The following is a 26247-nucleotide window of genomic DNA, read 5'->3' as shown; positions in this document are numbered from 1 at the left end:
CCGAGCGCGAACAAAGGGGTCTTTGTTTCCCCGGCTCCCGGGGGGGTGGGGTGGTGGGAGCCGCGCCCGCCGCGCTTCCCGGCGCCCCTGGGAGACGCCGAGGCTCCGCGCTCCCCAGCCTCTCCGGACTCCGCTCGCAGCCCGGCACGACCCGGGGGCCCCCGCGGGCTGGGGCCGCGCCGGCGAGGTGCGGGGCGAGGCTGGCTGGCAGCCGCGGCGCCCGGCGGGCGAGCTGGAGGCGGCGGCGCGGGGCTGAGCCGGGAGTGCGGGGCGGGCGCGGGGGGCGCGCGCGCGGGCGGCGGCGGGAACCCGATCGCTCCCGTGGCCCCCCTCGGCCCCCTCGCCGCGCCGGGCTCCCCTCCCCTGCCGTCACCACGCCGCCCTCTGCCCCTCCTGCCACTTTGCTCTCGAGCCATCCTTCGGGACAAACTTTGATGGAGAATTCCACACGGCGCTGGGAAGATGCCGGTGATGAAGGGATTACTGGCGCCCCAAAACACCTTCCTGGACACCATCGCCACCCGCTTTGACGGAACGCGTAAGTCTCGCGCTTACACGAGTTGCAGGGCTTTTTTTTTTTTTTTTTTTTGAGAATGGCATTTTTCGTTTAAATGCCTTTTGCTCCCACCTCCCATTTTGTCCCACCGGAATGAATTTCCTTCTGGTTTTACCAAGGTGTCCTTTGTACGGAGAATTTTTTTTTTTTTCTCCCTCCCCTGGGACGGTGAGCTCTGAACACTTTGGATGGGTGTAGTTTGCTCTTGACTTCTTGGGCTGGTCAGGGCTGGAAAACGTCTTGGGGAAGCGCCGCCGCCGTGTCTACCGTGGGACTTGCGTTTTGGTGCCTGTTTGAGGGAATGGGTGGCAATTTTACGGTTGGAAAATGGGCAGTACTAGCCTACTGCCTCCGTGTCTTCCTACAGTTGTGAGCTCCCCAGATCTTAGCTGCCGTTCCCTGAGAGTTTAGAGCTTCTTCCAGCAGAGCCCACATCTGCCACGAGCTGCCTTCCCTGAGGTCTTTCGGATAGGCATGATTTCCCACCTGGGTTTAGTCGAAAGGGACCCAGAATCCGAAATGCCAAGTGCGAGATTTCTGTAGAATTCTGTTGGGAAAGGAGGAGGTGTGCGTTGTAAATGCTGAGTCTAAGAGAAAGTTCCTACTTTTTCTCTTTCTTTTTTTTTTTTTTTGCGGGAGAATATTATCGGATATTTAGCTCTTTTAGCTACAGTTTTTTACACAAATGTTGTGTGTGGATGTTTGTAGAAATTATCAGCAAGTTGATCTCCTTCAGGACCATGGTCAGGTCCGTGCCCCTCTCCAAGCTTTTCAAGCTTGCGGGTCCTCAAAGCTTTAGCCTATCGTGAGTAAGTCGGCGCTCTCACCCCAGCAAATGCTCACCATCCGTTTCACTATGAGAATCCACGCCGTCCTGCCGGTTTATGTGGCTTCTGTGCGCTACCTCCCCTTTTCCTGCCTATTAAACAAGACTCATAGAAGCTCATTGATCTTGAAGGCTTTCTCAGTGGTTCAGGCATCATTGGTTTCAACGGTGACTTCCTATTTCTTGAAGCTGATGTAAAGAGGACATCTACTTTTATTTCTACTCTAGTAATCTAGATATACACTCTTACAGTAAGAAGCAAGTCCTGGACTTTCATGCTTAAGGAATAATTGGAAAAGTTTACCAGAGAAAGAAATGAAATACTGGCTTTGACTTCGTTCCGTTTTTATGCTGGATGGGCAACCCAGTCGTGGGAGGTGGTGTGGCTCTTTGGTCTCTTCTTCCAGGGCTTTTATCTTTAGTTTCTGCCATTGTCTCCCCTTTGCATTAGACTGTATGAGTGAAGCACAAATGTCTTTATGTAATAATAAGAAAAAAATATTGCAAGAAAACCTCAAGTCCCTACCATGATGGCCTCTGCTCAAAATCACCACTGCTATCTCCGGCCATGTATGACTGTGGGTACGACTGTTTGTTACTAGAGGAAATGATTAATTTCACGTGGATGTTCATTCAGGAGGTCGTGTATTTTAAACCCAAAGATTAAACATTGATCCTGAATACATCTATTGAAATTGAGATAATTGAAAAATGATAGTTGCTTAGTTTGTTGTCATCTAAAGTTGAATGGAGTGCAGTGTGTAGTGAATCATCCCAGCTGGGCCCTGGAGTTGCTGCAGGGATACATTTAGATATCAGTTGCTAGCAGGAAGGGCTTTGGATCATCAGTGTGAGGATACCTTGATTTTTCTCTGTCTTACTGTAACATTATAAGTTGTAGGGCCTGGAGAGAGAGATGGGTGTACTAGTGAAAAACGCCACTGTTTTAGCTACACATTCGTGTCAATAAAGTAGAAAGTTAGGAATATTAAAACCTTATTTGGGAATGCCATTATCACATACCAACGTTTAGAATAATAGAGAAACTAAAACACTATTGGAAAGCGTGCTTGGTCTGTGCTCCACAGGGGCCGGGCGCTCCTGGAGGGAACATTGACGTCTGACAATCAGTGAAGCAAATTTGAAAGTGTAGATTAACACAAAGGTTTATATTGGCAAAGATTTTGTTCACAGCATTTACTGAATACTCCTTTCCCCCCAAAAACACACACGCACTCAGTCGAAGAGGGTTTATTTTCTCATTTGCTTTTCCTCTAATTCAGTAATTTAAATTTAAAATACCTTACAGAAAATTTTAGCCACAAATTTTACTGACTCAAGAACCATGGACACACCATTTTTCAGTTAAATATTTAGTTAATTTATTATGCTATCTCTTCTGGGTTGATGCAAATTTAAATATAATTATTATCCCTAAAACTCTTCTGATGAGCATCCTTCTTTCTTTTGATTTTTAAGCAATTCTTTCTTCTCTTTTCTTGAAATGACACTTTTTGCAAGTTTTAAATTTGCAAAATTGCCCCCCATTTAACTACACTGAAGAGTAAATAATGTTGTATAATGTGTTAACTTGTTACATTTTTTCCGCTTTATTTATTAGGTATAGTTTACAGTCATGCCAGTTTATTTTCTCTAATTTTGACAGTTTTGATGAAAAATAAAATAGGAGAGCAAACGTTAACCTTGGCAAATTACCTTGCTAACTTAACCAACATGCAGTATTATTAGTTTCGTTGACTTGATATTGGAATAAAAAATAACAAAACAACATAAAACATCATCATCATCTAAAACTCCTCCCCAGGAAAAAAAGAAATATATGACAATATAAAAGCCTGTAACATAATCTTACAAGTTTTTCAGTTGATTTATTATCACAGGGTAACATAAAGAAAGTTAATGGTATGTTTTCTTGCCTAGTGACACTTTATTATTTTGCAAAACAGGACATTTTTTTCCTTCCAGATTTTAGAAAGTACACTTTTGTCAGTATTGAAATACAATTGTGTACCATTAGTTGAACATATTTTTGGATATTCAATTTTTAGATATTGTTGACAAATATGTTATGTGAAACTACCACTAAAATATATTTGCATTTGAAATAGGTTCTTCTGGTTTGTACTTGATAGTAAGACTTAGAAAACTAAGAGCCTTAAAAGTATTAATCTCTTTGACTCATGTATAGCCACACTTGTCACTTGAAACCCTCTAAACTTAACTGTTTATTTTCTCCCATTTTTTATGGGTCAGATGTCTAGGCACAGGTGAGCTGAGCCCTCTGCTCGGGGCCTCGCAAGGAGGCAGTGATGATGTCAGCGAGGGCTGAGGTCTCATCTGAGGTTTGGGGTCTTCTCATCTTGTGTAGCTGTTGTACGGATCCAGTTCCTTGCATTCTTATGCAAGTGCTGATGACCGGGCACTTGTCTCGGCCCCTGGAGGCTTCCCTTGGGTTCTGTCCACATTTCTTGGTCCATAGGCCCTTACTTCTCCATGGCCTGCTAGAACGTGCCTCTCTAAGTTGGGCCCACCAAGGATAATTTCCTTTTTGATGAATTCAGAGCCAATTGATTATGGACCTTGACCACATGTGCAGACTCCTTCCTCCTCTGCCATGTCCATCATATTCACAAGTCCCACCCATACTCACCTGGAGGGGATTACACAGGGTGTGTGCCCCAGGAGGTGTGAGGCTTGGGAACCATCCTAGAATTCTGTCGACCACGGGGGCCGTCTCATAGTCGTTACATAAGGTATAACTATGGGATAAAGCCTAATGCTGTCACATCTGTTCTTCTAGAAAGCATGTTTGTATGGCGGTTACTCTGCTGAGTTTCTGTTTGAAATCTTTGGGAATGTAAGGCTCAGTGGAAGGAGGGTCTTCCTTCACATTTGGTGATGGCATACAAGTGAACCTTGCTCTAAACTCGCCTTAGAGTTACACTACTCTCAGACATTTTTAGTCAGTGTGCTGTTAAATGATCCTTCATTCCCTGGTATAAAAGAAATTGTAGCATTGATGTGAAGAAAGTGGCCACGGTAGCTGTTGAGAGTAGGGGGAGGGAAGGAGATGTGATGTGGAGGCATTTTCAGGACTTGGAGTTGTCCTAGGTGGTGCTGCAGGGACAGATGGTGGACCTTGTGTGTCCTGCCATGGCCCACTGGGTGGACTGGGGGAGAGTGTCAACTACAGTGTAAACTATTAGCCATACGGTGCAGCAGTGCTCCAATATGCACCAAATGCAATGCATGTGCCACAAGATGAAAGAGGTTGATGATGTGGGAGGAATGGGGTGAGGGGGGTGGGGGGTATATGGGAACCTCGTATTTTTTGAATGTAACATTTACAAAAAGATAAGAAGGGAAAAAAATTTACTATTAAATGGTATTTTTTTCTGGGGAAAAAAAAAAGTAACGTAGGAGGCCTAGTAATACATTCCAGATGTTAATCCAAGTCTCTTGACAAGTCACTTTGTCTTTCCAAATAAGGAAGTTTCCATTGGGTCAGCTGGTCCATTTGCAGGTATCTTAGCCACCTCTGGGTGGGGGGTGGGAATCAGTCCAAAAATCTGACTTCTGCAAAGATTAACACCCTAGGCAGGTCTTTGCACTATAACGTGACTCGGTGGCTTCCATCTTGTTAACCTTCTTAGGCCCAATTCTGAGCTGTCTGCATGGACCGTTTTGAAACAGTGCCTTTTACAAATCTTTCCCACGCCTCAAACCACATTTAGAATTTAAGAAATTACACTCTGCACTCTTGCATTGAGGTTGGCTATGTTAAACTAACTGATTTTCTTTATTTAAACTTTATTCCAGGTTTACATAAAAGCAGAAGAGAGAGAATGAACCAATTATTTATTCTCATTCTCTTTGCCTTGTAGATGAATTCTTTGCCCTTAAAAGAACTTATCACAGGAGGTCTCATAACTTCCCTGCAATGAAAAAGTTTCTGATTTGCAATAATTAGATTTATGCCTTTATCAGAAATACATTTCTTATGATGGGTATGATACATGAAGAATAAGAAAAGTTTCACTATGTAGTCTTTTTAAAGGTAATACGAAGTAATTTTGTTTCTATTTCATTATATGGTAGAAAATTGCGATCAAATATGTTAAGGATGGAAATTATGCCAACAATTTATTCTTCATAAACTGTCATTTGGAATCACTTTTGAACCAAAGGCATGGCATGAGACTTCTGGCCAATGAGCTTGAAGAAAAACAAACAAAAACTTTGGAGAAGCACATTGAAGGTTCTGAAAGACCAGTTTCTGGGGGTGTCTAAGACCCAATACACATATGGGAGGAACACAACTGCTCTGAAGAATTCTGTACTTCATTCATTAAATCATTCCTTCAGCAATACTTAATGAACATTAATTATCTGCTAAGCCATTGTCTTAGGAACTTTGGGGTGAATAAGGCTTGCTTTGCCCTTGAAATGAACAATAACACGTTAGCACAAATTACCATACTAGTTGGAAAGGCATGCAAAGTGTGGTTCAAATTTGGTTGCAATTCTGTTGGGGAATGACCTGCGAAGTCTTTATAGAATAAATGAATTTGGGGTGGGAATGATTGTCTCATATATCAGAAGGACAATAGCAATATTCTACTTAGTTTGCCTATTTGTGTAGCTTTTGTCATTGAGGCTAAAATGGGGGGGAGGGGTGCTTAGGGACATTAACAAGTATTTCACAGTATGTGAAAGGGACAAGGTAGAGGTGAGAGGACAAGGGAAGGTAGGTTAAGGCATGCATGGAAGGTCTTTATATAAATCACTGGAGTTGATAGATGTGTGTCTCTCATTAGGAGAAGTGTAACGTCATCTATGCCTGGCTTAAAAACTCTCAACTCTCCAAGATCCATGATGTGAAGCTTAGAACGGAAAAAAATGTCAACCTTGAAACCTAAGATGTTTCTTCTCACCATCTCTTAATAATAATGTTTTTTTGTTGGATGTGGGACCCCTAGAATTGATGTGTTTTTCATTTTCTTATGAAAGTCTGCTTTGCCCACAGAGCTAACTTTTTCTCAGGGAAGGGAAAGATTGATTTCTCACCACATAGCTGAGCACGCTTTGCCTCCAGGGCTGTTCACCCCTGTGTTCCACTATAGAATTATGCCTGTGGTGAAGAAAAAGAATTGAGTGTGTGCTAGAATTTAGTCCCAGGGGATCTGACTGGAGAAACGCCAACAGTAAAAGGTACAGAACTGCAGTTGCTGCAAAGATAGTAGGTTCACACTGGCAATATATATTTGCTGATACAATCTAAATGCTAAGTTTTTTAATCCATTTTGGTTCAGCAGAGCCTACAAACAGAAATGGTGATACTTCCGCTTTACCTATGACGTAGTTCGTATTTACCCATGACATAGTTCATATTTAGCAACGGGAGCAATTGAAGAGATTTCTCAGGAATTTAATCAAATCTAGTTCTTGGTTTATACATTCTGTGGGAGATGAATTTTACCTCCCTTTATAGTTGTTAATATGACTATCTATCTCCCTTAAACCCATCAAAATTCACATGTTCCCAAATGAACTAATAATATTTTCTAGCCTATGAGACCTATTTGTCTTCTTGTATTTTCTGGCCCCATTATTGGCATCACCACCCACCTAATTCTCCAGGCTGGGAATCCTAATCAGTCTTGACTGCCCACACATCTAATTGATTATCAAGCCTTTGAGATTTTGCTTTAGAAATGACCTAATTTGGCTCCTCATCTCTCTCCTCACTGCTTCTCTGTTTGTTCAGATCCTCTGCTTCTTATCTCCGTAATTGAAACTCTAGCCTAACTAGCCCCCTGCAGCCATAGGTCCCTACTCCCACCCCCTTCTCATTCAGCCTACATTATTCCAAGAATGATACCCTTTAAAAGCAATATGAGCATTTACTCATGCAACCCTCCTACTTAAAGCCCCCCAACCCCCCATTGGCTTCCTGCTGCCTCATGGATAATGTCCAAAGGTCTTAGCCTCATTCAATGCCAAGATGATACGCAGAAGCTCTTCTAACCACTGTCTTCCATTCTGCAGACACATTCACCATCTAGTTGCTAACTCCAAATCTTCTGCTTGATCGTGCCTCTGGACCTCTTCGTTTTACTTGAGGATGAAGATCCTCTAAGTTCTCTGAGACCCATCCTAAAAGTTATCATCTATCTGAACTCCTTCTGTGAGGTTCCCACATGACCTTGCCTGTCTCTCATTAGCTCTTATAATGTTATGTTTTAATTCAGTTTTCCTGTTTCTGCACTGGACTATGAACTCTTTGATGCTGAATTGTGCCTTTCGCCTTTTGGGTCCTAGTGTCATTCTTGGAACAAAGTCTTGGCTCAGTAAACGTTTATTTGAATAAACTCATTTCAAGTTCCTCGAATGCCAGAGGTGTATATTAGTCATTTTTATTTCCTTTCAGTGGGAACTGGAATTCCTTTTATTCAGTATGTGTGATTATATTTGGTTTTGAACTGTAGTTGTAGACTAGCTTCAAGTCCCTTTCTTTCCCGTGGTTCAAGTGTTAATTTATCTTATTAAACTCTAATATAATGGAGACTACCAAATTGGGCATGTCTAATCCATGCTGGGTACAGTGCTGGTGCTTCTTCCCATGACCCAACACCTTGGAAAGGTTAAGATGGTGAAACTCTGGCTCAGGAGTTTTCAGCTCTCACACGAGCCTGCTACGGACGTGTGTTCACATAGCAAATACAAAGACTGGAGTCGCCGGTGGTATCACTTCTTTATACAACTCTCATGAGATGATTTCTGTTTTCAAGTTTTTAGCCATTTCTAGACTATTCACTTTCTTTTGATATATTATCCTCTAAGTACTTGGCATTTAAAGAACGTCTTTAAATTGATATTTAAGACTCTCCTATCTGTAATTACTAAATGCATTCACTGTGCAAAGTAGTTTTGCTCATCAAAGAAAATCAATTTTTTAAATAAAGAAATTCACTTTCTTTGAGATTTTGGTGCTTAAGATTTGCTGACTTTAGAACTTCCTTGTGATATTTTTATGGTTAGGCTAATCTCTCTAGAGAAGATATTTCAATTCACATAGCTATTATTGTGATGTCATTTTGGATTTTTACCTTGTTAGTGTTCTGCAGAGGAAATTCTGCTACTTATTTTGATAAAGTTGTCAATTAATTTATTTATTTATTGAACAGCTGGGGCTCCCACAAACATGTGAGAATCTGCTTTAATTAGGAGACATGTATTCTCCAGTATTAAGTGCTGTTGACATCTTTTAGCAGAAATCGTTTACCTTTTCTCCGCAGTGAACTTACAGGAAGAGATAGGGATACTTAGCTCTCCAACTCTTGAACCTAAATAAAGCTCATTTTTATCAGCTTATCTTTTGCTTGAGTCTGCCTTAGTGTACTTGTCAGTCCAAATGCACTGCTTATTCTAGTTAATGAATGAGAGGGAACTGGGACCAGGGCCCTTACCAGTCTTCCCATTTTTTATTTGAATTTCTGGAAAGAGTGATCCACCGAGGAAATTCAGATGTAATCAAAATGTCAAACATCCAGTTTGACAAACGATAGACTGTCCTTAAGTGTGGTGTTGTGAGCTTTCTTCATGGGGAGAATAATGTAGAAGAAAAACAGGAGCATTCTTTTAACTTTAACACTTCATGGGTAGATGCTTCTGCTGAGCTTCTGTGAAGGGTGGAAAAGAATGAGGGGGTCTTGGGACAAAGGCTTTCATGTTGTTATTTTCTTCAACATGACACAGCTTTTGTTGAGGTACTATGGTTGGAAGCTGTGTGTACCCCAGAAAAGCATGTTCTTAAATCTAACCCATTTCTGTGGGTGTGGACCCATTGCAAGTGCGACCTTTTCATGAGGTTACTTCAATTAAGGTGTGTGTGTGGCCCAGCCCATTCGGGATGGGGCTTGGTCTTACTATCGGAGTCTTTTATGAAAGGAATGAATTCAGACATGACAGAGAGAAAGGCACAGGATGCTAGAAGTTAATACAGGGCCCTGGAGAGAAGGAAGACACTGAGGACCTGCCATGTATCTTGTCATGTGACAGAAGAACCAAGGACCACAATGTTGCAGTCTTCAGGGAGAAAACACCACCATGATGACGCCTTGATTCGGGCATTTTCCTGGCCTCAAAACCATGGGCGAATAAGTTCCCATTGTTTAACCAACCCATTTCATGGTCCTTGCGTAATCAACCTAGGAAACTAAAACATCTCCACTTAAGTCATCTGACTATAAGACTGTCTCCTTCAACAAATGTGTGGTTTCAGGTTTGAGTTTATAACATTTACCAACAACTGTGGTGCTTGAATATCTGTATGGTGCTCTGTATCATGTAGTTTGTTGTTGGTACTAACATACAAGAAGCTGTAAAAAGTCCAATATGGAAGATCGTAATACTGGCTAATGTCTAGATAGCATTTTGCTATATTCATTTCTTTATTCCACCACTTAAATTGCTTTCAAATAGATGAAAAGTGACTTACTGAAATTTTTAATGTTTATTTGTTTTATTATAAGTAAAGTTGAGCATTATTTGATATCTTAATATATAAGTGCTATTTCAATTGTCTTTTGGGGGCATTTTTTGTTCATGGTCATTACCTGTTACGAATTGGGTTGCTAGTGTTCATTTTTGAATTCTTTGAGTTCTCTTTTATGGTAAAAATGAACACTGTATTGGTGATATGAATCGTATATGTTTTCCAAGTTTTAGTTGGTCTTCTGACTTCTAGACAGACGAATTAATCAAATTTTTCTTTTTTGATTTCTGGGTTTTCTGTCATACTTAAAGAGGCTTTTCTTATTCTGAAATTATTTTTAAAAATATATCCTATGTGTTCTTCTACCATAGCTTCAGTTTGTATATTTAACATTTTTTCCCTTTGTTAATAAGTTCAGTAATTCGATGTGCAGTGTGTGAAGTAGGGAGAAAAACTTATGTTGTCCAGATTCCTATCCAGTTTTCCTAACATTATTCCACAACGCATCTTTTCATGTTGATTTGAAATGTCTAGTTTATCATACTCCATGCTCCTATTTGTGATTATCTCTAGTTTTTGGCTTGTCTCCTATTACATTCATCCATCTTTGTCTTTATGTTCTAGCACCATAGTTTTAATTATAGTAGCTTTATGATATGTTTGGAAACTCTTAGCTCTGGCCTCTTATTCACTATTTATTTCCAGTATTTTACTGATTAATCTTAGTTAGAAGAAGTCTTATATGAATTTGAAAGTTAGCTTGTCTAGTTTTAAAAAATCCTGATGGTATTTTTAATGGAATCTCCTCTAGGAAAAATTGACATTTTCTGATGTTGAAAATTCATATCCAATGACTTGCTGTATTTCTACTATTTAAATTTTCTTTTGCGTTTCTCCATAAAGCTCTTACAAAATTTTTGTTTAATTTATTCCACTAATTTCATTTTTGTAATTGCTATGCAAATGGCATCTTTTCTTTCACTAAATCTAATTCAGTCATGTTTGTATTTATGAAGGCTGCTGATTTCTATATGCTATTGTTATTTTTTAACCAGCTAGCTTACTGAGTTTCTCTTCTCCTTTTGTAATACTTTTGCAATTGATTTATCAGGGTTTTCAGGTAAGAGATCATATTTACCTCAAAGTTTAAAAAAAAAATGCTCTCTTATTTTCAATTTTTATAACTCTTACTTTTTCCCCTTTATTTTTCCCATTGTCTAATTGCTTTGGCTAATACTATTGGACCAATTGTCTTGGTTTGCCAGGACTGCTATAACAAAGACCCACAGGGCGGGTGGCTTAAAAAACAGGAATTTATAGGCTCAGTTTTGCAAGTCCAAAGCCAAGTTGCTGGCACTCTCATGTCTTCTCTGAAGTTTGTGTTCTCATGGTGACTTGGTGGCCAACCATATCTCAAGCTCTGCTTCTGTCACATGGCCATCTGTCTCCCTGTCTGCCTGCTGCTGAGTCTGCATCCAGATTTCCTGTTGTAAGGATGCCAATCATGTTGTGGTTCACCCTGATTCTTTTTGCCTTCCCTTTAACTAATAAGATCTTTAAAGTACCTCTCATAAGTAATTTCACATCCAGAGAACCAGGGGCTAGGACTTGAACATGTTTTTGTGGGGAACATGATTCAATCCACAATACCAATGTTAAAAAAAAATAAGGCATAAAGGAAAATTGATTGTTCCTAGCTTTAATGGGAATTATTTTATTGTCTACCAATAAGTTTTTTTCCTCTTACATTTTTACTAAGTATTATTAGTAAATAAGAATTTCATCATTGATTAAAGCAATCTTATGTTTCGTCTTTGAATCAATTAATATAATAAATTCAGTTAAGAGATTCCATAACATTGAGCTGTCTTTGCTTTCCTTCTTGATCTACTTGATCAGAATGTCCTTTTCCCCCATGTGTTGCTGGATTTTACTTTTAATGTTTTATATAAGATTTTTATAGTGGTATCTCTGATATTGACATTTTTTTCTCTTTCTGTGTTTGTGTATTATGGGGTTTGGTGGGGGAACCACACATCCATGTTTATGCCTATGATAGCATACTCTCATCTGTTTTAACATTTGTCCCTGATTTTTCATTTTTAATAAAATATTATTTTTAATAGTTGCACTAAAATCAGCCAATTGGTAGTCCTCCCGTTGGTTCTTACAGCTTTAGTTATGGTCTTGTCTAATAGTATGTGTCATACCTGTAATGACTATAATTCTTACATTAATGTGAGCTTAAATATAAAAGCTGCCCAGCAATTCTGTATATCTTCTCCCAACCCTGTCCAACTACAAAAGATCTAAGAGTATGTGTATTTATCCTTATATGCAGAAGATATTTGGAATTTTGGTAATTTAAAAAAATTTTGCAGTAAACCCTTTGGCATCAGTGACCTCAAGAAAATAAAAATATGTTTAATGAAGTATCAAATTTCCAATCATTAAGAATATATAGATCATGAATATGTAACTGAAAAAAATGTTGACATCTACAGTTGGGAAAATTGAAGCACAGAATGGGTGAATAAATTGTGAAAATTCACATGCTTTATAGGAAGTGAAGATGAAATTTAAACCCATGGTTTTGACTATAGCAAGCTAAGTTTAATAAAAAGGGAAAAAATTGAGTGGGAGTAAAGACTTAATGGTCACGCTTTACATCACATGGGAAATTTACAAACCATTGTTATGCTTTTCACAAAAACACCGTTAGGAAAACTCAATCCATAAAATTGCAGAGTATCAATATCTTGTTGGAATAAAGTTCCCAAAGCGCTCTTCACATGAGGGGTCATGCTCTATTTTTTTTGGAGATCACTTGAGAGCTATGCCACAAGTTCAGAACTTTGAGAATATTGTAACATCCATAGTTATCTATAAAATAATGTCACACTAACTTGAACTTCAAAATGCTCTGGCTGATCAGTAGTTGCTAAGAGTGGGTAGGGAGGGATAGAAGGGAGGGGTTACAAAGTGGCATGGGGAAACTTTTTGGGATGATGGATATGGTCACCATCTTAATTGTGGTGATACTTTCATGGGTATATGCATATGTCAGACACCCATGAAACTATACATGTAAATTGTACACTCTAAATATGTGTGGTTTGTTTTATGTGTTGTATACTTTAAGAAAGTTATTCAAATGCTTTCTGGGTTGGTACAGAGAAGGATAGAATTACAGCTACAGCGTGTGAACTGACATATACTCTGTATTCTATTTTCTCAGTTTCTCCACCTCATGATGGCCCATTCTTATATACTAGTTGGTCAGATTCAAATTATTGAGGGTATGAGATTTAAACAACAACAAAAAAGCCAGATTAACAAGAAAGATGTTGAAATTAATAACACAAAATTATCATTTTAACAGTAAAATAGGATGAAAGCTAACTTATTATTATTATAATTTTTTTGCCGATAGTACGGACATGTTTGCTGTTTTAGTTAGCTACTGATTGTTACAGCTCATGTTTTTGTGGGTTGACCTGGCTCAGATGTGTGAATCCGTCTAGACTTGTCCATGCATATACAGATTGTCTGCAGTCTTGGCTGGGGTAGCTTAGTTGGGGCAATTCTGCTCCACCAGTTTCTCTCAATGCACTGATGGTGATGCAAGAGGTGCAACAAAGTTAGCCCAGTCACACAAATGATTTTCAAGACTTTGCTTCTGTCACATCTGCTAACATCTTATTGGTTAAAGCAAGACTGTGGACAAGCTTACGTATGAAAATTAAGCTCTGCCTGCATTGCATGGGGGCTGCCACGTTAAATGTCAAAGCAGAATTGGAACTAATGGCAAAATTGGTCACAATTGCCTCATAAATATTATCCTTGGGGGAAAAAGCAACATTTATTTTTCAAAAGTTACCAGTCAGTTCTGAAAAATAGGTAACCTGTTTTGCTTCATGCAATGGCAGTTTTATTGCCTTAAAATTGCTTCTTTATTTCCTCATGTGCCATTAAAAGTTGAAATGTATACCATGGAATAGAAAATCTGTAATGCCATATTCTTGATTTCTCCCTTAATGCTGTGTGTTTCACTAAAATTTGAGCATATGCATTAGAATGTGTCATACCTCTGAATATCATTTGTCTTTTGTCATAGGATGAGTTGTGGGGTGGGAGTTGAAAATTCCTAACCTAAAGCATAGGGAGTACATTTCACACCTACTTGTGAAATCTATAAAAATATTACAGAAAAGAGAGGTCCTTAATATTTTATATAATGGAAACCACAAATGCATAAAAATAGAAAGTTTTGCACAATGCTTTGCACAGCCTGCTTTTATAAGACTATATGCTAAAAGAATATGAGAGTCACTTCTAGTTGACATTGTCACCCTTGCCCCTAGCACATAGTTAAAACTTCACGTATGCCTTCAACGAATGAATTTGTGAAATACAAAGATTGACTGCTTAAAGCAGTTTTACAGCTTTAGGTCCTCCATAGTTTTCCCTTTGTCTCTATATAACAAAGTCACCAGTGCAAGCTATTTGACAGGAGGCGATAGATACGACCGTCCGCTAATGGTTTGATACTAGGGTTGGAGCTCTGTTTGTAGCAACTCCACTATGGCACTGGAATATCGGCTGCAAATGAACTTGTCCATTTACCAGATACCGTAATATGTTTATATAATGCTTCCCAGTTTTCTTTGTGTGCGTTTTTTTGTCTTTTATTGTTTCTTTTTTTTGGTACTGATTTATTTTTCAGCAAATTTTTTATTGTCTTTTTTTTTTTAAGAGGTAAATAGATCACAAAAAATGTTACTTTAGAAAACATAAGAGATTCCCCTCTACCCCACTGTCTACCCCCACCCGCGCTCCTCCCACATCAACATCCCCTTTCATCAGTGTGGCATATTCATTGCATTTGGTGAATACACCCTGGATCACTGCCACCCCGCATGGACCATAGTTTACATTGTAGTTCACACTCTTCTCCCAGTCCATCCAGTGGGTTATGGCAGGATATACAATGTCCTGTATCTGTCCCTGCAATGTCATTCAGGACAACTCCAACTCCTGAAAATGCCCCATATCACACTTCTTCCTCCCTCTCCCTGCCCTCAGCAACTCCTGTGTCCACATCAGTGAATACAGTTTCTTCCATTGCTAGAGTCACAACAGTTCTATAGTAGAATACCAGTAAGCCCACTCTAATCCATATTTTATTCTCCATCCTGAGGATCCTGGGGTGGTGATGCCCACTCCACCTCTAAATTGAGAGGGGACTCAGATCCCACATGGCTGATGGATGTGATTCTCCTGCTTGCAGTCATAGACACTCTCGGTTCCCTGGTGTGGTAGTTGACCATCTTCACCTCCTTGTAGTTGACCTGGGTAAATCCAATGAACCAGAGAGTAGGAGTCACAACTCTGCTGAGGCTCAGGGCCCAGCTGGCACATGGCCAGTCCAGAGATTCAAGTCTCCTGAGTATACACCAACCCCAGCACCAACCACCATCCAATAAAAGCGACAAGAAGAGGCATGTGAGAAAGGTCGCTATTGTTTCTTCATAACACAGTGAGGTAGGTATGAGAGAAATTTTTATCCATGTTCTTCGGGTGAGGAAATGGAGCCTTAACTGACTTATATTACTGAGTGTACAGCCAACACAGCCAGAATGGGGTCAGTTGCCTTATTGTTAGGCCTGTGTTTTTAAATGGTATCATGTTGCTTCCAGAAAAGGTTGCATGGGGCACTGAAGTTTGTACAACAGAAACCTCATAAGCATTGCAGCAATCAGAGAAATATAATTTCTCCAAAATGTTTCTTTTTAGGAATTCAAAAATCTGGAAGACTTTCCACTATTTACATGTGATGTTTTTAATTTAAAAAATTTAATAGAGAACTTGTAGTTTTACAGAAAATTGCAGAAAATACAGAGTTCACATGGACACCCCTCTATTGTTAACACCTTGCATTAGTATGGTGCATTTGTTACAATTGATGAAAAAATATTATTATAATTGCACTATTAATTATAGTTCATAGCTTGTATTAGGGTTCACTGTGTTGTAAAGTCCTATGTTTATTTTGTTAATTTTTATTCTGGTAACATATAAAACCTAAAATTTCTTCTTTCAGCCACATCCAAATATTTATTCAGTCCTGTTAATTATGATCACAATATTGTGCTGCCGTCACCCCCACCCATTACCAAAACTTTTCACCCTAGATAGAAACTCTGTACAATTTAAGCATTAACTTTCCATTTATATGTGAATCCTTTTATAAAATGAAGACTTATCTATCAACAGAGAAGATTATCCGCTGACTTTTTTCTTTTTAATCCTGCACCTAGGAACATGAATTTTTTTCCCTCTGAAAAAAAATTATTCCAGCATTTTTGTTTCTTAGGGATTTTAAGATCAAATACTCTTATTAAATTGAAAATATGCAAGACATAAGAGGTACAAAAATGAATGGTAACAAATAAAAATAAAAAAAGGGTACCAGTATTCTTGTAGTTTCTGATTTTTATTGATTAGAAAGCAATTCCATTAATTGGAAAAAAACAACAACTGTAGATTCACATGCAGTTTTATGAAATAATGCAGTGAGCCCTCATACACCTTCACCCAGTATGGTGATTGTTATGCACCCCAGTGTAGACATGACTTGATCTCAATCCACATTCCTGTGGCTGTGAACCCATTGTGAACAGTGCCTATTTGAGAGGCTATTTTTACTTACTGTGTATCCCAGCTGAACAAGGTGGGGTCTTCATCTGGATTACTAGTGTCTTTTATAGTCAGGAGAAATTCAAACATAGTCTGGGAAAAAAGCCACAGGGTGTCAGCAAGCACCAGAAAGGAAGGAGAGGACGTCAGCTGTACTGGGAAGCCCGAGATGCAAATTCAGGAGCCTGAGGATTGCTGGTCGGCCAGGATGTGGCTGATCCCAGCAGGAAGTACCTTCTAGCCAGAACCTTGGATTAGACATTTGGCCTCCAACCATGAGCCAATACATTCCCATTGATTATGCCAACTATTGTGTGGCGCGTGCGTTAGCAGCCCAGGCCAAACGAACACATCCATTTCCCCAGTGGTGGCATTTTATTTAATTATAGTACACTACTTCAACCAGGAAATTAATATGGATGCAATCCGTCGACCTTATTCGTATATCACCAGTTGTACATGTACTCATTTGTGTGTGTGTTTAGTTCTATGCAATTTTATCATGTGTAGATTCTTGCAACAACTGCCACAGTCAAGATACAGTAAAGTTTCAACACAAGGAACCCTCTTTTTAAAAATTAATTATTTTTTATGTTTAAAGAAGCTTTAGATTAGATAAATGTTACATTAAAAATATAAGGGATTCTCATAAGCCCCCTTACCCCCCGCTCCCATGCTTTCCCACATTAACAACATCCTTCATTAGTGTGGTACATTTGTTGCAATTGATGAACACATATTGAAGCATTGCTACTAAGCATGGACTACAGTTGACATTATAGTTTATACTCTGTCCTGCACAATTTTGTAAGTTATGACAAAATATACAATGGCCTGTATCCATTACTCCAGTGTTATGCAGGACAAATCCAATATCTCAAAAATACCCCATATCACACCTGTTCTTGCTGTCCCATCTTTCAGAACCTCTGGTGGCCACTGCCTTTACATCAATGATAAGAGTTCTTCCATTGTTAGAATAATAATAAGTCTATAGTAGAATAATTATAAGTCTACTTTAGTCCATTATTCATTCCTCAGTCTTGAGGATTCTGGGATGGTGATACCCACTCTGCTTCTAACTGAGAATGGGCTTAGATCCCATGGGGCAGATGGGTAGAGCTATCTTGCTCGCAGTTGCTGACACTCTTGTTTCTTGGGATGGGTGTTGCCACAAGGATCCCTCTTGATATCCCTTTTATAGTCAAAGCTACCTCTATCCCTTTCCCACTCCTGGCAACCACCAATCTCTTCTCTATCTCTATAATTTTGTCATTTCAAGAGCATTATATAAATGGAATCATACAGTATGTGCCTTTGAGATTATCTTTATTCACTCATCATAATTCCCTTGAGGGCTCTCCAAGTTGATGCATGTATCACTACTTTGTTACCTTTTTTTTGCTGAGTAGTATTTCATCCATTCTTTTTTGAGCTCCAACTTTCTCATCTGCAAATTCTATGGAGTATGCTGTTAGGACTTGCAGCTCTAATGGTTTGTTGGACCAAATGCTTTGACCAAATGCTGAAATACATACAAGGGGCCAGCAGATCTGGGTAGATATTTGCAGCTATAATTCTTGCAAAGAAGGCTTATGCCTCTTGAGGGTGTTTAAGCGCATCCTCAGTCACAAAACAATCATTTTCAAACATAAAAACTGGAAAGGAACAGCTTTCAGTAAAGTGCCTAAAGGAAGTTACTCATTAACAAATTTCCTTGGAAAAATTTGTGAAAGTTACTCTATTCTCACCTCTCAAATGAAAAAAATATATAGCTAGGAATTCTCAGGCTTATCTAGAGAAGGGATTCTTTCAGGGCTGCCTTTTAAACTATCCTTCAGTAGCCTTAGGGGTCTGGCATGTACTTTCCCTCTGTCCCCAGCTAGTGTAATTCTGAGATGATCTGTTTTACATATTGAACCTACCATTAGCTTTCCTTTGAAGAATGGATTCTATAACTGAAAAGAAAAACTGAGAGTGTCAGCTGGTCACTTAACATGATATAATTGTAACTGTAGCACTGGTGTGCACCGCTTAACTCCACAGCCTGTTAAAACCCATTTAATGGAGCCAGTTTTTCCTTTCATTTAGATGAAGTTCTAGGTCAAGTTCCATGACCTTTGTGGTCAATATTAAGTAAAGAAAAGATCCTTCAGTTACGATACTTTTCAAAAGATATTAAGTTCAGTTAATTAAGATCCAGTCCATGCAATGGTCACACTTTCTACCTTTTCTTTGAAATGATACCTCTTTCTTCCCCAAGTAGAAGTCCGTTTTTTTCTGGCAATGAGAAAGTTCCCTGCCTAGAGCTTCTACTCCTCTTTTCCATTTAATAGACTACCGCTGGCTCCTCCAAAGTTGAAGCTGGAGAAAGGAAGAGAGACAAGGAGCAGAAAATCCTCAGTTAACTAATATTACTTTAAGCCGTTATTGGCGTTTTGAAGCAAAGCTCGTGTTCATTTGATATATTTTGCTTGGGCCGAGCTGGGAGAGGTTATTTTCACAGATCACTTTCAGTTTTGATTAGATGGCGCCTGTGCCAACAGATTAAGTTGTTGGAATATGACACCTGCTTTGGGGTTTGGTGACTATAACTCTCTTTGCTGTCACTTTCTTGGATTCTTAAGACTTCCCCATACACACACACACACACACACACACACACACACACACACCCCATAACATGGAATTTATCACCTATTGTTCCCTTGACTAGTGTGATCACATTCATCTTTATCTATGACTCTTCTTCCCCCAGACATTCAGTAGTATACCTCCAGCTTCTTCCTTGGGGTCACTTCACCCTTACTGGGGTCCCTCTTGGATCTTAGACAGCCACCCATGCTGGTTCTCAAAGTAGTGGCTCATATGAGAACACCTTCATGCTCTTTGCAGGTCACTGTCAACATAGCAGTCTCCCTTTATTTCACCAGCAGGGAAGCTGGTCAGTCACAGTCTCTTCTTTTTTAGGTTTGTTTCACCAAATTTTCAGAAGACTCTCTTTGAATATGTTAAGAGACCTTCTACCTCTCCCTCTTGGAGAGTCCCACCTTAATCTCCTAACCCCAACCTTGTTTTTTCAGTAATAATAAACTTTATTGCAAGAGAAGTTTTAGATTTAAAGAAAAATTTCACCGAAAGTATAGGGAATTCTTGTATAACTCTCCCCCTATACACCCACACACATAGTTTCCCCTATTTTTAACCTCTTACATTAGTGTGGTACATTTGTTATAATTGAACCAATATTGAAGCATTGCTATGAACCAAAGTCTATAGTTTACACTATGACTTATATTTAGTGCTGTACAATTTTATAGGCTTTGACAAATGTGTATTGTTGTGTGTCTATCATTTCAGTATCATACAGAATAGGATTTTATAACTTCGGTTAAGAGTTTGCAAGACTGGCTTTTTGTTTACCTCATTTGCAAATCCTGCATGTAGTTTCTCACCTCCTTTTGAAATGTGGGACCATAAGTACCTAAGATTTTAGTACATCAACACAAATGGGAACTGAACTAGTCCTGCTGTATGACAAAGACACCTGGCACATAATAGTCCCTTAATAAATATGATGAATGAATGACTCAAGCTAATGTGGATTGTGAGGAGACTACCAAAGATCAAGAATTATTCTCTCAATGATCGAGATTGCGTACAAATATCTTTTATTTTTTTGCCAAGGAACTTTGACATCAATTTTATTGACAGCGAAATGCTTTATTACAAAACCTATGTATTTTTTTTACAAGTACTCTACCAGTTTGGGAATGGATTTGGTATATCACTATCTGAGGTCCATAGAGGAGATCCATATCCACGTGTTCCAACTTTATATTCTATATTCTTTCCTTATATCATTTTATATTAATATTTTACTCCATTGTATTTTTGTGACATGTTTAAAGAAATGACATCCTCCCCATTTTACAGATAGGAAAATTGAGGGAAGGTAGCATTCTTGTGCTAAGTAAGGTTTGCTGTAATTTTAACTGTTCTGTTTCTTTGCTTCCCTCTTTTAACAGTTCCTCAAACTCTATCCCCATCACATAAACTTTGTCTTTCTTTGTACCTCTCTCTGTCTCTCTCACACACATAAATTATTTAGAATTTGTATTCCTTCAGCTAAATATTAATTTGCTTCTAAAGTGTGGCATATTTTATAATGTAATAGCGTCCTATACTAAAATAATTGAGAACATTTGACAGTATCAGAGAGTTCGATGGGGAAGATATTTGGGGGTCATTATGAAACTGATTGTATTTCCTTCTGGCATGAATTTATGGATGCTCAGATTGAATGTTCATCCTTCCATCAGCAAGTGTACAAGCTATCATGGCATATAATTAGGTAAAGTAATAGCCTTGGCAACATAATCGTTCTTATTCTTGCTTGTTCTAAAGCAAGAGTAAATAATCTGTTATTTTCTTTTAAATTGTATGTATCTCTGTGGGCCAAATAGATTAATTTTGGAATGATTATGATATAAATAAACATAATAAAAAAAAAACAGTTTTGTGACTTTCTGAGAAACTTCCTCATTGACTTAGAGTTTTCTAGGTTAAGTTTGTTCTTTTGGAAGATACAGCCCATATTTTTGCTCTTATTCATTTATCTTTATATTTCTGTTTATTTCTCAGTGACTAGAGGAGTGAAAACTAAGACAGAGGAGAAAAATGAATGTTTGTGCTTTATATTTCTCAGTTTCTGTTTTCTTAGGCTTGATACAAATGGTAGCATGAATTTCTTCAATCTTTCTTCACTGTTCAAGTAGGTATTCAGTAGCTTGAATCTATAAATAAATTAGGCCACTGGGAGTAAGATACATACATGACAGCTCTACTCCTTTACTAGATTGACTTAAAAGGCTTTGTATATACTTTTAAATGAGTTTTTGTGGTATTTTTTGAAGGGGACCAAGGGAGTGTGCTAATTACTTTCATTGCTGAGTGTGGCAGTTTGGGTTTTGTTACTCCCAGAAGAAGATCATGTTCTTAAAGCAATCCATTCCTGTGGGTGTGTGACCCTTTGATTACATTAAGTTCAGTATAGGGGACTTTGATTAGATCACTTGCTTAGATAACTTTAGGGTATTCATTTGGACTATGTCAGTGAGAGGTGACACAGGTTGGTCTCTACCCTCTTGCTGGGTCTTATATAAATGGAGACATACACAGAAAAGGAGCTCTGCCATTTTGTCCTGTCCATGTGAGAGAGAGGACTTGAAGATTGCTAGCAGCCAAAACTGAAGTACAAGACCTCAAGAAGTTGGACCCATGGAGCAGCTCAAGGTTAGAGGATGAGCTGGGGGGAAAAGCAGGGAACTCGCCATCTTGCTTTGCCACATGGCAGGACACCAGGATAACCAGGAGCTGACTTTGTTAAGAAAGCATCACTGATGTTGCCTTGATTTGGACATTCCATGGTCTTGGAACTGTAATCTTTTCCCTAGTAAAATTCTCATGATAAAAGCCAACCCATTTCTGATGTTTTGCATCAGTATCCCTTTGGGAAACTAACTCATTGAGTTTGCAGATAAAATGAGAAATGTCCTGTTAACCCAGAGGTGAGACATGGCTCTGGGTTGCAGATGAAGAGTGAGCAGCTAAGACTGGTTTGAAAACTAGACTAACAACTCACATGTCATTTTGCTATGCTGGTGCTGGTTGGTTGGTTGGGGTTTTTCTGCTCACTCATGTGTCAAGCAGGTTCATGCTGAATATGTCTAAGAACTTGACAGTGTTTGCACTCAAAGAGTGACAATGGGTAATCTCATCTGAGCAAAGTAATTCCCTTTCTTGATCATGTAGGAGGTAGTAGGGAAAGCTTATGATTTTTGTAGTTAGTTACTGTCTGCCAGTGGATTTTCTGGGTAAAGTTGTCTTCTTTTCCCCTGATATCTATTACTTTTCAGTAATGGCAATACTTTGACTACCTTCCTGGGTTAGGCAAGTAAAATAGGAATGTTATTGTGGATCTTGCTGTCTCTGAGTACACAGATTATCTTTGCCAAAATTGCATCTGAACTGCAGCACAGAGAATATGGTAGACCTTAGTCACACTCATTATGCTATTACTTTAATTTTTTGAAAATATATTTGTCGCTCACAAAAGGGTACATACTGCTTGAAGACAGTCTTCTCTTTTTCATGAATGTCTCCCTAATGCCAAAAATGAAATAGATATAGAAAAACAGTGAATAAATGTTGTTTAACCTGAGAAGTCTGAGATAAAAATGGTTGAAATCATTTTTTTTTCCCCCATTCAACACTTAGGTCTTTCTAAATTTTTGGTCACTTAACATTTGGGAGTAATTGTCATCATCATCATTTCCATCCTTACAACTCCCATTTATTGCACTGTTATTAAGAACCATACTGTCTGTTAGGAATGTTGTATGCATAAACTCATTCAGTCTCTACAACAACCACAGGAGGTATCATCCACATTTCCATTTTACAAATGAAATTTAGTTGAGTTGAACTTTGGTAGCTGTTTATTAGGTATTCCCCAGCTTCTGAGTTGTACAAGGCTTTTTAAAAATTCCTCTAATTCTACTGCCTACAATTTGCTTAGCTACTTGCCTCTTTGGATGTCTTGTTCTGCATTGGGAAAAAAAAAAGGAAAAAAGAAAATGTCTGAGCTAGGTTAACTGAAGGAGTGAAGATATATACTTCTAGATGGTTCTCAATGCTTGCAGTGTAACAGAATTCCCTCCTGAGCGACTGAAAACTGCAGATCCCCAGACCTCATTCCAGAACTGCTGAAATAGTACCTCTTAGGAGGCACCCACGCATCTGATTAAAAAGAAGCATACAGTGCTTCTTATGTGCTACCAGGGTTGAAAATCCTGACTTGAAATTGTGAGCCAGCATTTGAAGCTGTTTCCCCCTGAGCTCTGGACCACCAACCTGCTCCAGTGTCTTCTAGAACTGTTGTGGGGCTTTGAGTAATACAAGTAACAGATACCTGGACAGCTTTCAGGCTTTTCCCAATTCTTTTATTAGATAAGTAGATACTGAGTATCTACTGTGTGACAGACAACGTGTTAGTGCTTAGACGTCTCTAACTACAGAGTACAGCAAATAGTTCAATTGAACAGTTTTTCCTCTTGATTAAAATGTTGAACTGAATACACTTTGTCTGCAGTGTACCTGGCTTCTAGTTGTTTCAGTTCTTTGCTCAATTTGTAAATGTTGCACAGGAGTAGGGGGCTTAGAGAAGAGGGAGCAGGTAAGGAAGGTATCCACTGTAAATGAACATCTATACTAAGGCAGAGGAGCACACTAAATCATTAGGGTAAACTATTTTTGATTTATGATAAAATCATAGAACATTTCAACCAATATTTAAATAAATACATCTAAGAACAAAGGAATAATGTCTATGATTTTCTTGATCATGGGATGTTGTAATTTAAGATTTTCTTATTCATCCTCAAAGAATCAATTATCTTTGTTTTCTTAGACTTACCTGAGCAAAAATTATTGGTAACTGATATGATCAGATTTGGTATCTAAAAGTTTCCACAGGTGACTTTATTGATCTATTTTGGTAGATCTACTAATAGCCAACTTTAGAGAAACTCTAAGCTGGCACACTCACATACTTATTTCCCTCCAGTTAACCCTGACTTCTCCCCCTCACCTCACCTCATCTGACATGTTTGCCAGCCTACTTAATTCTACTTACCACATGCTTCTCCTTTTTTTCCCTTCATGATAAAAAATAAAAATGAAGGGGAAAACGATGGGAAAACACTGTGGCCAGTAAAATTTCCTCCTCTTTCTGTAGCTCACTTCTAGGTGCCACTGTGTGAAATGGATTTCTTCCCTTTTTTTCAGTAGCTTTTTCATATCTTCCTATCTGGCTTTCGATCTATGCCTTAAAATCAACTTAAGTTTTAAGTACTTAAATTTTTCCCTGAATATTTTCAAGCACATTTGAAAAGAATATCTGAAAAACACCGATAGAGAAGCAAGGTTGGAATTTACTCAAAAGATCCTACAGACTTTAAGAACGAAGTTTTATACAGTTTTGTGGCTGATTGAGTGATGTACACCGATCAACCAAACAACAAAACAAACCATGAAGATGTTATTTTATGTTAAGATGTGACCCAACTGAAGGAGATTAGGTCTGAATCTGGCTATTGGAGTTCTTTATAAGCAGAAGAAATTCAGACATAGGGGAGAAAACTGCAGGGTAAGTGGAGTGGAGGGGAAGGACGGAAGCAGGAAGTTGCCAGGAACCAGGAAGAGAAAGGGGAGGATGTCGCCATGTGACAGGAAAGCCGAGGAACCCATAGATTGCCAGCCAACCAGCATGCTACCAACCCTACAAGGAAGGAAGCCTCTCCATCTCTAACAATGTGGGACAATACATTTCCAGTGTTTAAGTCAGCCAATTGTGTGGTGTTTGCTGTATCAGCCTGGAAACTAAAACCGTTTTCTTGGCTTTATAAATCTCAGTGTTCTTTCTACCTTTAGGGGAAGGGAAAATATCTTGGATGGCTCAAGCAGGCTAGTCAGTAGTCAAAGAATTACTTCAAAAGCCCTATTTTAGACCTAAATTTTAAAGAAATATTGGTAATTTTTAATGTTCTCAATCTTAGGAACTAAATTAAAACTGAGTTTTCATGTTTTTAATGAGCCTATTTTCCCATTGTATCTTAAAGTATGTATCTTAATTCATTCAGCTGACATCGACTACCTGCTTTAGAATGAAATTAATTAAAAATATTCACTATCTTTAAGGAGGTGACATCTAGCATAGGAGATGAATATGAGCATTAATTATAGCAATAAAATCTGGAGAGTTATCATGGAGAACTGTATAAAATTTGATTTAGATTTCTATATAGTAAAAAGGGATGCCTGATTTCTTTCAGAAAGGAATATTTGAGTCCATCTAGAATTTTTGTTTCTATTAGTGAGAAGAATTGCAAATGAAAGGAAGAAGTATTTCCCTTTGAATAAACTCCAGTCATTTTATGTTTATTATGTAGTATCTTTGACCAGCTAGTCAAGATAAGGTCTATCATTCTTTTGATTTTTAATGGTGAATCTGCCCTCCTCACCCTGTATGAAGTGCCATAAGTTTTAAAAGATGTTATACTAAAAAATAATTTCTGGGTTCAAACTATTGATAATGGGTTTCACTGCAGATTAGCTTGGTCTAAATATAATAATTTGGAAATACCCTATTCACATTTAGCCAAAAATAAAGAAACTGTTAGAAATCATTGATTTGAGAAACATGCAAAATAACTGTTTTGCTATTTTGTCAATCACACTTTTCTTTATTAATTCCTGTATTTCAAACTGATCCATAAAGTAGCAATGGATATGTCATACTTTATGAGATGCCAGTTGTTGAGAAGCAATTTCATGGTAATATTTTCCATAAAACCCCATGAAGAACAACTCTTTATTTGTTAGTCATGTAGACTAACTTGCACAATTTCTAGTATTTTTCTTCAGGAAATACTGGAAGATCACCTTCTTTTCATATCCTCTAATATGAAAATTAATATGTCATCTTGGTTCTTCTGTTTATTCATATATTTATTAACTAAGTGTAAGGGCCGAATGCAAATTGGTTCTCCTAAGACTCTCTATGACATTTAAAATAGGAAAAAAATA

General features: G+C 38.4%; 1 protein-coding gene across 1 annotated transcript in view; it reads left to right on the top strand.

The window, feature by feature from the left end:
• Positions 1 to 293: 293 nt before the first annotated feature.
• Positions 294 to 26247, top strand: part of KCNH8 (potassium voltage-gated channel subfamily H member 8) — a 407588-nt gene continuing 381634 nt past the window's right edge. Inside the window, exon 1 of the mRNA XM_058290622.2 lies at positions 294 to 538. Coding sequence (XP_058146605.1) covers positions 463 to 538 — 76 coding nt within the window. The 5' untranslated portion in view covers positions 294 to 462. The remainder of the gene's footprint in view (positions 539 to 26247) is intronic.

This window comes from Dasypus novemcinctus, chromosome 31 (genome assembly GCF_030445035.2).
Source record: "Dasypus novemcinctus isolate mDasNov1 chromosome 31, mDasNov1.1.hap2, whole genome shotgun sequence".
Taxonomy (NCBI): Eukaryota; Metazoa; Chordata; class Mammalia; order Cingulata; family Dasypodidae; genus Dasypus; species Dasypus novemcinctus.
The sequence above is the reverse complement of the archived record's forward strand: the minus strand, read 5'-3'. Positions and strand labels throughout refer to the sequence as shown.